The sequence below is a fragment of the Ambystoma mexicanum genome, chromosome 10 (genome assembly GCF_040938575.1).
Source record: "Ambystoma mexicanum isolate Mex_15411 chromosome 10, UKY_AmexF1_1, whole genome shotgun sequence".
In the NCBI taxonomy this organism is placed as follows: domain Eukaryota; kingdom Metazoa; phylum Chordata; class Amphibia; order Caudata; family Ambystomatidae; genus Ambystoma; species Ambystoma mexicanum.
The window spans coordinates 921,679,909-921,694,358 of record NC_090932.1 but is presented as its reverse complement, the minus strand read 5'-3'; the positions used below and the strand labels follow the sequence as shown (position 1 = coordinate 921,694,358).

The 14,450-nt window shown below is 44.8% G+C and overlaps 1 protein-coding gene across 2 annotated transcripts in view; it reads left to right on the top strand.

Moving 5' to 3' along the window:
* Window positions 1-14,450, top strand: part of USP13 (ubiquitin specific peptidase 13) — a 748,772-nt gene that overhangs the window by 685,160 nt on the left and 49,162 nt on the right. For both annotated transcript variants that reach the window (XM_069618675.1, XM_069618676.1), the window contains one exon: window positions 12,568-12,652. In XM_069618675.1, the coding sequence (XP_069474776.1) occupies window positions 12,568-12,652 (85 nt within the window). The remainder of the gene's footprint in view (window positions 1-12,567; window positions 12,653-14,450) is intronic.

Here is a 14,450-nt window from a genome sequence, read left to right as displayed (position 1 = left end):
CTGCACAGCCTAGCGGTCAGCATGTGGGAATGGCCCCTGGAGACCAACATCTACCTGACTGCTATCCACCACCCAGGGGAGTCCAACCTGGAAGCGGACAGGCTCAGCAGACTGGGAGAAGACAATTACGAATGTCAATTGAACGATCAGGGCCTGCTTGGGATCTTCAGCAGATGGGGACATTCTCAGGATGATCTCTTTGCCACCTGGTCCAACACGAAGTGCCCGCAGTTTGCATCCTGGGAGGGGTGACTCATTCCAGATACAGTGGAACAGCATGTCTGCGTATGCATTCCCTCCCACACCCCTGGTCCTCAGGGTGATGTGCAAGATAAGAGAATCATGTCACCTCCGGATCATTCTGATAGCTCCGTGGTGGCTGGCGGGACCATGGTTCTCGGAGCTCCTCGGCCTCTCCGACAGGCCACCCATTCACTTGCCGCTCGGTCCACCTGACCTTCTCTCGCAGCAGGGGAGCAGGGTCATCCACCCCGCTCCGCAGAAGTTATCCCTCGCAGCGTGGTTCTTGAGCAAGTCACACTGAAGCATGTGAGCCTGTGACAGGCTAACCTAGACCTCATTCAGGGCACTAGGAGCAATGCTACTAGGAGCAATTACAAAAGTAAATGGTCTAGGTTCTGTCACTGGGCGGACTCTAAAAAGTTCAACCCCCCCCCCGCAGCCCTTTACTTGCACATTGGACGATGTGCTTTCCTGCTCTGCACACCTCGCTCACTCAGAGTTGCAAATAGGGACATGCCACACCTACTTGGCAGCCATAGGACCCTACAGGAACTCGTAGGAGGAGGTCTTCTCTTCCTCCAACCCGGTGGTTAAACGACATCTAGCAGGCCTCACCAGGCTCTACCCGCCCATCAAGAAACCACACCTGGTGTGGGAGCCCAATGTAGTGTTGGGCGCCCTGGCGTACAAATATTTCGACCCAATGGCATCTGTGGACATCAGACTGGTCACCATTAAAACAGCTCTTTTGGTGGGTCTTACGGCTGCGTGTAGGGTCAGTGAGATCCAGGCACTGGTGGCTTCAGAAACCTACACTACTTTTCACAGAGATAAGGTGGTCCTGAGAAACGCACCCCGTGTTCCTACCTGAAGTAGTCTCTCCATTCCATCTAAATAAGGAGATAGTGTTACCTACCTTTTTTGCTCAAAGGGTCTTGCACTGTCATTCTCTCTGGACATGACCTAAGTTCTTCCGCAAGTCGGACGCTCCATTTGTCACCTTCAGTGGGTCAAGGCCTGGGTATCAGGCATCCAAGGCCTCTATAGTAAGGTGGGTGATTTTGGCCATCAAGGATGCCTACGAGGGGCAAGACAAACCACTTCCAGCTAACATGCATGCCCACGCTGTCGGAGCCAAGGCCACATCAGTCACATTCCAGAGACAGGTCCTGTGGCAGGTCATCAGCAGGGCGGCCACCTGGGCCACCCCTCTGGCTTTCTGTAAGCACTACTGTTTGGACGCTGGCTCTAAGTCAGACGCGACTTTTGGACAGGCGGTTCTAAGGAACTTGTCTTCTTAAGGAGGGTCACCTCTCCACCCTGGGGCTACATTCAGTTGTAATCACCCATGCAGTATGGTGGAAAGGTGACGGGACGTAGGAGTAATTAATAGTTACTCACTGTAGTGACTAACATACTCCTAGTCCATAGTACCTTTCCACCATACATCCCACCATCCTCTCCCCTAATAATACTGGTGTCATAAGGCAATGTTAATATTGTTGATGCATCAATGGGGACTGAGGAGTGGTGCCGGTGGGTGGAGTCCAGGGAGCAACATGCTCCCAGGACCGCGCCCTTGCGTGCCTCTAAATTTAAAGGGGAAGAAGGTTTTTTTCTGGTGAAAAAGGTTCCGTCTCCCATCCCTAGCGGGGGACGCCCATGCAGTATAGAGGAAAGGGGACTATGAGCTAGGAGTACGTTAGTCACTAGGGTGAGTAACTATTAATTTATACGCTATGGTGGTATGGAAATCGTTATCACTGTATGGTAAATGTATTGCTAAAGACACTCTTGGGAATTTCCAGTTAAAAAGGGGCGCTTTAATGAACCTCAACGAACAAATTCTTGAAGACTGGAAACACGCTTGTTGCAAGATCCTTGAGAATCTGGACACAAATGAGGAGATACTATTGACAAATCCAGTGGCAGTTAAAATAAAATGGAGGAAAGATTGGATTGAAACTAAAAATCAAAGGCAGGGGTACAAGCTGTTTCAACAATCTTTCTTAAAATGTAGAGCTTAAAACACTCTCCCAAAGTACTTGATGACATTTCCGAGTAGCTTTTATCAAATGCAATTTGTATGCTTTTGTATGAACGTGTATCCTACCAAAGAAATGTTTGCTTCTAGGAAGCAAGTGGGGGTGAAAGATGTGGTATGCAGGTTTTGCACTAAAGGTAACAGTAACGAGACACTACAGCACCTTTTGCTGTTTTGCACAGCTTGACAGAGCAACCATTGTGATGACTGGAAAATCTTTTAAACAAGGCCTATACTGTGACTCCGTAAAAGGGGTGGGGCATTTTTATGTGTGGGGAACGGGTGACGCTGGTTATAGCCCTTATAACAATTTTAGAAGAAGTGTCCAAGTCTGAAAGTGAAAGCGAATAGTGTTAGAAGTTGTCACTTTAAATCTAGGACTTCTTGAACTATGACTAGGACTGATGTGTATATTTAAGAAATACTGGTATAAATGAGTTTTAAATACGTTTTATAAACGGCTATTGAAATGTATTTAGTTATGTAGAGGACGATTGTGATGTGGATGTTGTATGTATGGTACTTTGACTATTTATAAATGTAATACTGTTTTGGAAGAAATCTATGCGGAAATGTAGCAATTTTATCTTTTCTTGTTATGAGAAGGGTGAAAGGTTTATAATAAGCCACAAACCTAAATATAGCAAATTAAAATAAAAGTAACTCGTTTATTATGATGTGCCCTGGGGCTTCATAGGACCTGTTTTCCAGCAACCAGATTGGCTACGCAGGATACTGGTCCGGATGCAGCAGAGGCCCATAATAGGCAAATGTAGGATCCAATATGGAGGTTATGACCAATGTTATGGGTAGTACTCCACTTCAGGGCACTTGATTGCCTTTCTGGAGATAAGCTGAGTGGTGGGATTATTGCAGTCTGGTATCCTGCGCAATTTCCTATCACTGCCGCCGCCTGTTTGGGGTAAGAACAGATACTGACAAGGACTCCTGTATCCTGGATGTTCAGCTGAGTGTCGGGTTGCGTCATCCTGTCTGGTTCAGCACAGATTGGTTGTCAATGTTTACTGGAAGTAAATGTTTTCAATGGCTTCTGACTCGGCATCGCCTGCAGCTTCAAGGGGGTAAACGCTATTAGTTTTTTTTCTTTCACTTATTGGAATGTCCGGTTCTGTTTAGTTCCAGGGCAGTTCCATCAGGAAGGGGCTTGGCTGGGACACCTCACAATTCATATCTAAATTTAACATCTTCTATGCTTCGGGTCTCATCCCCCAGGTTTTAATAACATTAAGGGGTGTAGACCCTCTTCTTTTAAAGGGTGTTCAAGCCAGGGAGTCCCAGTCACATAATTGCATCCATACATATGTTTGAGTAAACACACAATAAGGTGGTGCCACCACATTTGAATCGCAGACACCATTCACACAACTGGTCATATTTGGTTGTCACAACTGTATCCCACCGTCAAGGGCAGGCATCTTCCATGACCAAATATGGCCACATCTGTATTCCACACACTCATAGGAAAGAGGGCTACTCCAGGCTAAGGAATATGCCAGGTAGTGAAACGTGTAAATTGACCAATCACAGAACTCTATTTCGGTTCGATGTGACATCTTCCTGAAAAGCGACTTTGGTAAGAAGGTTGGGCCAAGATGGTGTTTATTTATCCAATCCCTTTTTTTATTCGGGGTCCTCTCATACAACCTTGCCCCACCCTGCTATCTGCCCCCCTGCCTTAATGTTTTTATTTTGTTTTACACTCTTTACCCTTTGCTCAACATAAAGGGCAGTATCCAATCTACTTTTTCACATGTTAACACCTATTTCAGAATAAATGTCCGATGTTCTACCCTCAACCTCCATAATATATACACACGGTTAAGAACTAGTGTGCCCCTTGCTGGACTGAACATCCCATAGGAGAACTGTGACACAGAATCGTGTCACACTTCCAGGACTAGACCAAAGATCTACCAACCTTTAGTAGACGAGAGACAGTCTTAATCCAGTTCCCTGGGTATATGCAGAAGCAATTTCTCTGTTGTGTGGGATCTGCAGTGAACGCCCAATCGCCAGTCAGCGCACACCTGTCTCTGTGCTCATTGACAGAAGAGGATCTGCGTGAAAGCAAATGTGCTTACTCTTTCTTTTGTTTTCTTCTTATTAGTCATGCATAATAGGTCTCGAATATGTCTATGTTCCAGAGGACCTAGCCATCCTGCAATACTAAGTTTGTACCTTCCAACGCCCAATAATTAATGCTGGAGGATGATCATTTGAGCAGAGTAAGTTTGAGGTAGGGTGTTGAGCAGCATTGCTGTCCCCAACCCTACTTTTCTGTTTAATAATGTCCACTGATTGATAATAAATTAAATGCAATTAGCTCCAAAAAAGTATGCAATGATACTGAACCAGGAAAACAGCATTTCAGATGTGGACATTTGCATCACAATATGGATTTGCTTATTTAGTTAAATGCTTCTGTTGACAAATTGCAGTCACACTGCTGGTAAATGCTCAGGGTTTCATGTGATTGGTCTGGCAACTGCGTCCTTTTCTGGGAGTGAGACTTTGCCCCGCCCCTCGCATCTGAAGATGACATAACTTGTCATTACTGTGTTGAGAATTTGGCTTGATATTTATATAGATATATTTGTGTGTGTGTGGTCTTCTGAAGTCTTACATGTTTTCATATATTTTAATTGAATAGGCTGCATCAGGTTCAAACCGTTAACAAGTTAGACATTGACCACCAATTGGAAAAAGCATAACGTTGGGAAACACCCTTTTCCAACTCTACTTTTATGCTAACTGTAGAAGATAACCTCTTAAGAAATATAAAGCTTTTTATTGGTGATAATTGGAATACAAATAAAACCTCTTTTCTTTTCAGAACTGCCATCAACAAAAGCCAGATTGTTTTTTGCACTCTTTTAGAACTGGTAGGAAGTGAATCAATGAAAGATCACGAAGTATGTGTTTAATTGTGTTTGTCGTCTTGCTCACTATTCTTAGAGGCACGGCTACACCCTACTGATGAGGTTCAACCAGACCGAAACACGGGTCTGGGGTTGCTGTTGGTACTCTTGTTCAGAGGAGAATTGCTTAGCATTTCGGTGCTGGACTGCCTTAGGGCAGGACAAAGACTGATATGTTTTGGATATTTCTTCTCTGTGAAAGACAGTGAGCTAAAGACTCTGGGTAAGTCTCTCGTAACCGGGACTAATGTCCGGCAGAGGGACTCCCAGGACCCCCCTTGTTTTTTGTCTTGTGTTGAGAGGACATGAAATTTGTGTAGACCAGTGGTATGCAAACATGTTCATACCGAGCCCCCCCCACCGAGTATAAATATTGTTACTGCCCCTCCACCCCACCTAGGGGCCCAAAGGATGTACAGGGAGGACCACAGGCTTGTCAAAAAAGGATTCATGTGACTGCTTTTAATAGAAAATATAACCATTAGGAAATATGCTTATATTTTATATTAAAACCAGTCATCTGAATCCTTTTTAAAAAATCTCCACTCTGACAGACATCATTTGAGCCCCCCAGTTTGAAGACCACTGGTCTAAGCATACATGTGTAAACATTTTAAATGGGCAAAGCACTGGGGCGCGAAATAGCCTTGCAAAGAAATCTACAATTGAAACCCACAGGTACGTATACACAAGTATAGGTGGAACCGCTCTCTCACTCCTCCTCCTCCTCCTGTGCCTCCTCGCAATGCGTTCCACATCCACCCTCCAAGACACCCATAAATCTCTCCCCTCAGACTTGTACAGGGCGTACTTCTTCACCTCTCCATCTTGCTATTTCCCATCTCCTTCACTCTTATCTTTCTCTTTGTAGGTTTTATTTTCACCCCCCATGGAGGGTCTTGCTAAACCACCTCCTCAATGCTCCCCACCTCTGTCTTCCTGATAGCTCCTTCATCTCTTCCACAAGGCACTACTGTGTCCTTCACATATTTTCTCCAACCACCTTCTCATCATTCATAATCCTTCTTTTCCAGCAGGTTATTTCATCCATTCAGCCCCTTAATGTACCACTCTTCTCTCCTAGTAACTCTTGCAGCACCTCCTCAATGCACTTTTTCTTTCCCCCTTCATGTTGTATTATACAGCGTTTATGCTTCTTCCTGCTTCCTCACTTTCCCTAACCTTTCCTCCAGCCAACCACCTCCTCTTGATGTTCCTCCTCTCTAACCACTCTGTTCTCCACCTCACTCTTCCTCTCCTTCCTGCTGGCTCCCTCCCTCCAGACTCTGCTTTCCACCTCCGCTTCTGTTTCCTTCCACCTCAAACTCTTGCCCAAATACTTCTTCCAAAACCGCCTGCACTATCCTCACAGACCTCCTGGTTCATATAGTGGGAAGGCCCTATCACAGAGTGTTATTATAGTCTCTCTGTTGTCACTCAGCTCTGCACTCATACATAGACCTGCTGTGGAGTCTGAGATTGGTCCAGGGAGAGCTTTATTATACAGTATGTACATAATCCAGTTACTCTTGGGTATAGGCCCGTTATAAATATCATAACACACAATCACATATAAGACAGGACAGGAACAGGGATAGGTATTGGACACTACATACAAAGGAGAAGACCCACCAGCCATCCTATCATCCCAGCTCAGGCCCCCAACTCACACTCTCAGAACATTCACTCACAGATCCACTCACCATTCTCCTGAGCTGCATTCATGCATCAACATTCTGATAGCAAGCACTCCTGGCCAGTGACAAGCCAAGACTTACAAAATAACATCTCCCTTTCATACCAGATCCAACCACAACATATAACATCTTGCTATCATACCAGATCCAACCACAACACAGGGAACACTGGGGACTGAATGTGCTCAGGTTTCGGCCATGATGAAGCTTTAGATCTGATTGGTTCAAATGCATTCATTTGCTGGCTTTCTGATGCTCCAGTAGCCCGGGGCAGTGAAGACCGGATGACTGCAAGAGCTCGATTTCCCTGCCCTCTTGTTCTGGGATTTAAGGAAAGCTCAGGAATGAGAAAGATCTACACATTGACATCCAGTAGGTACGCATGTGGGGCCCAGAACGCAGTTACCAGGCAACCACTGTCCTGGAATGGCGCCCTAGTGTTCTCACTTCACACCTTCAAGTCCATGAAGTTCTGGTGCCAGTCGGGAGCATAACATTTTTGTAAACCCAGCTGAGAGCAAGCAGTGGGGGCGCCCCGGGACTGGAAGACTGGGTAGGTGGCATGGATGCCAATTGGGGGTAGCTACAGGTGCCAGCTGTTACTTCTGCCAATCTCCTTGTTACCACGGGCACTGCCTCTGTGACCCCCTGACCTTTTGGCCCTCACACGTAGATATCAACAAGTGATTTCTGGCTTAGTGGGAACCCCCGTTTTCCTGAAAAAAATGGTTTCAGCACTGTAAGCGTGTTTAGTCCCAGTCACCTTTTTTAAATTGTGGCTGCTTGTGCAGGTGGAGCCACTGCCACGAGTAATTCCCGAAGGATTGTACGGTTCATCTATCTGCATAAGGAAACGAAACATTGTCCACAATGGGACTTGCCGTAGCGCCTTCAGAATTATAATTTTGTTGGCAGCTATATTCCCATGTGTACATTTTCTGAGCGTGTGTGTGTGTGTGTGTGTGTGTGGAGTCTGTGTGATGTTTTATGTATTTTGTTTGACACATTGTAAACTGCGGAAAGCAGTTATTTCGACTTACTTGTGTACATTAGGGAAAATTTTTTTATGCAGTGTGTAGAAATAGATGGGGATACCTCCGTGAATTAAGGGCTTACCTCTAGGTATTGTGTTTCTCCTGCATCCCATGAAAATAAATTATACTTGGTTTACTCAGCAGGTTTCAATTTCAAAGTCATTTAAATGTGGTTTGGTGCCACACAAACCCCCTTTATTAAACTCAAACAACCGTATCTGCTCATTAAAGATCACATTGCAAACATCCTAGGATGTTGGTGTAAAATGAAAGATGGGATGGAAGGGGATGCAATTTATTGAGTACATTGGAAATCGGGAAATTGACACCATTTCCAGCTTCTCCATTCGACCAATATGTGTGATCCTTGGCAAATAAGTTTAGCTAATAGGGCCTAATATTCCCCAACTTCTGAAATTGAGATCACCAACAGTGGACTATAAAAAAAAGCTGAATCATGTGTATTGCATTTTAGGCATAAACCTGACAGTATTTGGCCGATTGAGTCTGCACGCGAGAATGAACACAGCACTCAGGCTTGTGAGGCTGTAGCTGCCATATAACGAATTGACGCTGTATGTCGCTTAACCTGCAATGAGGTAGTAGTTAGAGTAAATGGGGTTGCACTTAGCATTTTATAGCAATGGGAAGTAACTAGGGGAAATGGTCATATGGCATAACTCTTTGTGATGTTCTCAAGGTCAAAGGCCATGTGATGTCACTTCTTGTGCTGCCATTGGGTAGGCGATGTCCCTTCCACGTATTTCGTTTGTTGACGTTCCTGGCGTGCATGCATGTTTTCAATGTAATCTCTGCTTGCGCACGAGAGTATGAATGCGAGACTGCAAAGATTGTGAAACACCCGTGGGAGGGCAGGTTGCAAAGCTGTGCCAGGACCTTTAAGAGGGCGGGGGATTGCTGGGGCCAAGCCACTGCAGTCTCCAGAAAGGGCTCCAAAGCCGGGGCCCACCGCAAGTAGCCCCAGCCAGAGGCGTTGCTGGGGGGGGGGGGGCACTGAAGGGGCTATAGCCCTGGTTCATTTGGTTGTAGTCCCGGATAGAAGCTCAGAGACTACAACCAAAAGGCTATAGTTCGCGCCGAGTTCTGCCAGTCCCGACATTAGCTTAGCCCCTGATCTTTTCCAGACCTAACGCCCCTGGCCCCAGCCATGCCGACACCACACGAACCTGTGTAGCCGAAGCGATGCACGCGACTGTCTGCAGGTGTTAGCACTTCCGAAATACTAACATCTGCAGACAGTCCGTTTAACCGTGGCTTTGGGGCTGCCAGATGACTCTCTTCGTCTCTTCTTTTGTTTGAGTAAATGAAGCCTCGGTTAGAAGGCTTCATGCTGCATGATGACGTTTTACTCAGAAACCAAAGGAGAGACGGGGCACTCCAGCCCTACTCCTTTTTCCGAGCGTAGAGTTATCACACAGTAGACAGCCCTTTCATTCAAGGAGCCCGTGGTTTTTAACCACGCAACGCCTTGAGTGAAAGGGCTGCCTGCTGCGTGTGAGAGCTGGGGCACACTGCTGTCACATTAGGTGCATCCAACCCGAGGGTGACACCCGAGGGGGCTGGGCGCACCAAAGGTAATAATGCCAGTGCGCCCCAGCTCCTCTCTACACTTGGAATTACGGCGATCTGCTTCGCTCAGAGCGATCGCGAGCCTTTGCAAGGCGTGAACCTGTTGCGCTCCACAGAATAAATCACCAGGCTTGCTAGCATGCGACCTCAGACGTTTATCTCACTGCGGCTCTTCCCACAGCTGACAGTACAGCCCGCCAAGAAAAACAAGTAAAAACAAGCAAAGTAAGCATTTATGGGCGCTATGTTCACAGTGTTATTGGTGGGGACCAATACAAGTCCATGAGAATAGGGGTGAATTAGGGGACGGGGAGACAATTGTTTAAAACTTGGTTGATTTTAAGTCCAGATAAATCTATTTGCTCTGTTGCCAAATATTGAGCAATGATCTTTAATATTTTCGGAAATTCATTCAGAGTGAACTCAAGATCTCAAAATGCAAGTATTGCTCACAAGGCACTGCAATTTAAGCCTTCTACTTCCTGATGTGGGTTGCTTTCTGCATATGGGCTATACTTCGTCTTTCCACTGACCGATTTCCTCTGCTTTTTTCTGCATTTTTTCTCTGACAAGCTATAGGGTAACTAACAGTACAATGGGGTACACACTGCCACTGAGGGGAGAAAAATAAGATGAAGCGCACAACGGTCAAACCAATGGCAAATGAGGGTCAACTTATGAACTCTGCACTTAGAAAAAGGCATTTCTCTAAACTATTGCGTAGAGGTAGACCAAAGTAAATTGTGCAATTGATTTTCATGCATTTGTCCCCATTCTGTGTGGTGGGTTAACAGCACAATGTGCCTTTTTTGAGTGGCAGGCTGGGTCATGCATATTACTGAATTTATTTAGAGAGTGGGCTGCAGGGCTTATGGAAGTGCCCAAGTGACCCCCAAGCCCACTGTGAAAAGCTGCCATCTATGCAAGTGTGTGTGGTAGTTTGTCTTGGGTGGATGATTAATGTTCTTCCGTTCAGGCACACACTGGCATATATTGGGGTGGACACCTTTCTGAAAGAAATTTATATTGGCAATAATAGCATAATACTAGCATACTAGCTAGCATATATTTACATTGGCAATACTAGCATAATGCTAGCATACAGCTCCTCCCTAGCTGCCCTTGGGCCACTTCAATTGAGGCCCCCACACCACCTGACGCCCTTCTCCCCGCCCACCACCAGGAGTAGCTTCACATCGCCAGGCAACGCCTAACAATTGGAGACAACGCCCACCAGCTTCGCTGTTATCCCGCTCGCTGCGGCTTGTAAGATCCGCCTCCAGGCGCAGCAAACAAAAGTGTGACATAGCTATCTGCAGCTGTTCGCAGCAGTTCCGCGCCTAAAGGGCTCTCAAGCATGCAGCGTCCCACCTGCCTGCTCCTCCCGTTTCCCTCCACAATAACCCGTCCTGCCGCCTGGCCATCTGTCAAGGTACTGTCCTTAATCACCATGACCGTCTACACACTCAACAGTCCTTCACCCCCCAATACCCCGGACAGTCCGCCGCCCCACCGCTCCAACTCGCCACTACAACCTCATCTATCCCCAACTTGTTAACACTTTCAACATCATTGACCTACAATATATGCAAAATTCATCCCTGCCTTACTTTCCATGCCACTAAACTTCTAATATCTTCCTTAAGCTCCTCTCGTCTTTTCTATTGCTCCGTTCTCTTCTTTGGCCTTCCTTCCTCACGACTAGCCCCTCTTAAATCAATCTACCATTCTTCCATCCGCTCTCTCTGTCTTCTTTCCCATCAGGACTCTTTTCTCTTCATCCGTTACCTCACTGGGATGGCTCTCCTTTCACTCTCACCTCAAGTGCAACTTCCTCTGTCTTGTCTTCAAATCTCTCTAAAAATCCAGCAAAGCTGCTGGAGGACTCACTAGGTTCGGGAAATTAGCCTTTACAGAGAATTCTCCCTAACACGTGCCCCCTCCTACCTTGCATCCCTCCTCTCCTTCTATTCTCCCTCTCGTTCTCTCTGCTGATCACTTCCGATTTACTGTACCGCACGCCCCTTGCGCACAATCCCATTTCCGATCCTTCCAACTTCTTGCTCCTCTTCACTGGAACCTTCTCCCCATCTCTCTCCGCTCCATTACTTCCTACTCCTCATTCCGCTCTTCTTTAAAAACACACCTATTTCAGTCACCTGCCTGACTGTTAACTGCTGATTCTGAACACTGTCCCACACTGCGCAAGTTTGTATTACTGACTGTTTCTTTGTAAATTGTTCTGCATATTGTTCTTTGCTACATGATTCTAAAAATGGACTCACATTGCTTATGTTACGCATTGCTTATTGTTCTCTGTAAAGCACTTTGGTTAAAAGCGCTATATAAAACTCAATAAATACAAATACAAATATTTGGACACAGCCTGCATGAGCAAGTATTTTCCAGGGCTATGCTGGAATATAGTGTGGACAGAATAATTATGAAAATGTATTTTACAGTGGCAGACTGGCATATATTGTAGGCACCATCATGAGTGTTTTACAGTGGCAATACTGTAATACATGGGTCTCGGCATCATGAAAATGGTGTACAGTGTGCCTGACTATGGTTGGTGGTGACCTGGAATCCATCTGTTCGATTTGTTTTTCATAAGTTACCTACAGAACCAGTTGTACATTCTTTTGCTTTATTTCTAGATTTTCTAAAGAACTGGGCTGTAAAATGCATCATTTTAACCATTTATAAAAAAAACATTTCTGAGCGTGACCCTCCCCCAAGATCCTCTATACACTGCTAAGGCCTCTATTGCTAAGCGCCTTCGCTTGCACTTATTAAGGGGAAATATTAGTGCACGGGTGGGAAAAAACACACTAAATACCATGGACCTGAAGGCACTTACTGGAGCAATGCTGATCCTTCTGCCAATGAGTTTATTTGTTTGAATTATTATTCTGTGATATCCATCACTTTTTCCGAAATGGCTGGGGTAAGTGCTGACCGCAGTATATGCTTATATCATCATGTAGTTTAGAAGATGCCATTTTTGTTCCCTGCAGGATATGAGCTCTTTGGCTTCATCAGTCATATGGGAACATCAACAATGTCTGGCCACTACGTTTGCCATATCAAAAAGGAAGGAAGGTGAGTCCTGTGCACATGATGAACTGTACTGTGATGTTGGTTGTTTTTTTGGCAACGCTCACAGTGTTGTTGGAACCAAGGTCATTGTTATTGTTGATTTTGTGATTTTCATGTGTTATGTTATAGTAACTTTTGAAGTGCTACTTCCGCCCCAGACAGCATCTTGGGGCTATCGCTAATAGGCAGGTGAAAACATGATTATCTGTAGATTGTCAATTCGATCAGACAGGAGTGAGAATATTTGTGAATAAGAAGAGGTTGGCTATTTTCTGACACATACTGTAGGAAGTTCAACAGAAATGAAGAATGCGAAGTAAGAGAGAGAGTCCAGGCTCCATTTGGTGTGCAGATCCACGGCGTTGTAGTGAGGCTTTTCTCCGTAGATTGCAAAGTGAGATCAGAACATATATTGTATACATGCTTTTGCAATTTATTTGCAGTTGTTTAAGTGCAGGAGACATGTGAGCGATGTGGTAGCTTCAGTAACAGTCTTGTGGTTACATTTTTGATTATTTTAAGTTTTTTTGTAATGCGAACCGTGGGAAGTCTGAGCTAGACTGAATTTTATGATATTTTATATTAGATGTAATAAACATTCATTATTGATGGAAGATAAAAGAAGCACGTGGGAGCTCTTTTCAACATATCTTTGTGTAAAACTATCTTGAGAGTTTTATTTATTTGGAGCACTGTATAATTGTAGCAGATTACCATCCATCTGTAATCCTTATTTGCATCCCTCCTCTGAAGTGTTGGACCAAGAGCAGAGGGCTAGGTAGAAGCTGGCTGGTTGTATTTGACATGCCAGATATCATACTTTGTTATTTGGAGCATTACATTTTAGCCTTTTGGTGTCCATTGAGCCCCGGGCAATTGGCAATTGACGTGCAATCTGCAAACTTGTTAAAGTAGATTATTTTTGCATATCGACAAACTGAAAGATGAGTCGATATAAAAACACATGTCATAATTATACAAGAGTTTTGCCAGTGGTTGGATGTAGAGGTTAAACAGTTAACTGGGACAAATGCTCAACTCAAGATGATTTGATGGCCCATGTCTGAGATCTTTCTCACAGAAATATCTAAACTGAGCCAAAGCTGTATGTGACGAATTCAACAAACATGTGACGCAGAACTATGTATGTGTGAAAATATATATAGGAAAACTGTCGAATTGTACAGAAAGGTTGAATCCCAGATAAGTCTCTGCGTTTGGATCATTGGTGATAAGATTGGAACATCATTTCCCCCTAACAAACACTACTTTACTATTTTAAAAATAGCAAGGGGTCATGGCAATAATTAATGTTTTTAATTATCAAAGTGTATCCGACATAATGATTTCTTTCAAGACGTGAGCTGTGTGAAAGGTTCTCGAAGTTACTTACAGATAATCGTAGAGCCTGCCTATCATCTGGTTACTAGGCAATAAACCATTTTCTCTGCATTTGCCTCTTAAGATTTTGCACAGCTAGATTGGTAGTGGGCAATCAGCGGCCCTCCAAGTGTTTTGGCCTTCAACTCCCCTCATCAGTGATACTCTGGTGTGGGCTGATGGGATTTGTAGGCCAAAACATCTGAAGGGCTTCAGGTTGCCCACCATTGAGCTAGATCCTGATGGCAGTTTTTGAAGATTGTTTTTCTTATTGCTAATTTTATAGGGGATAATCTATCCAATTATTTTGTTACACTATTAAGGTAGGAACAAATCTCTATTATGCTCACATTGTAGATATCTCTATTTAGAAAGTCTGTCGGCTGCAGAGTCAAAGTTCTTGGATTTATTGCTGTGCAAT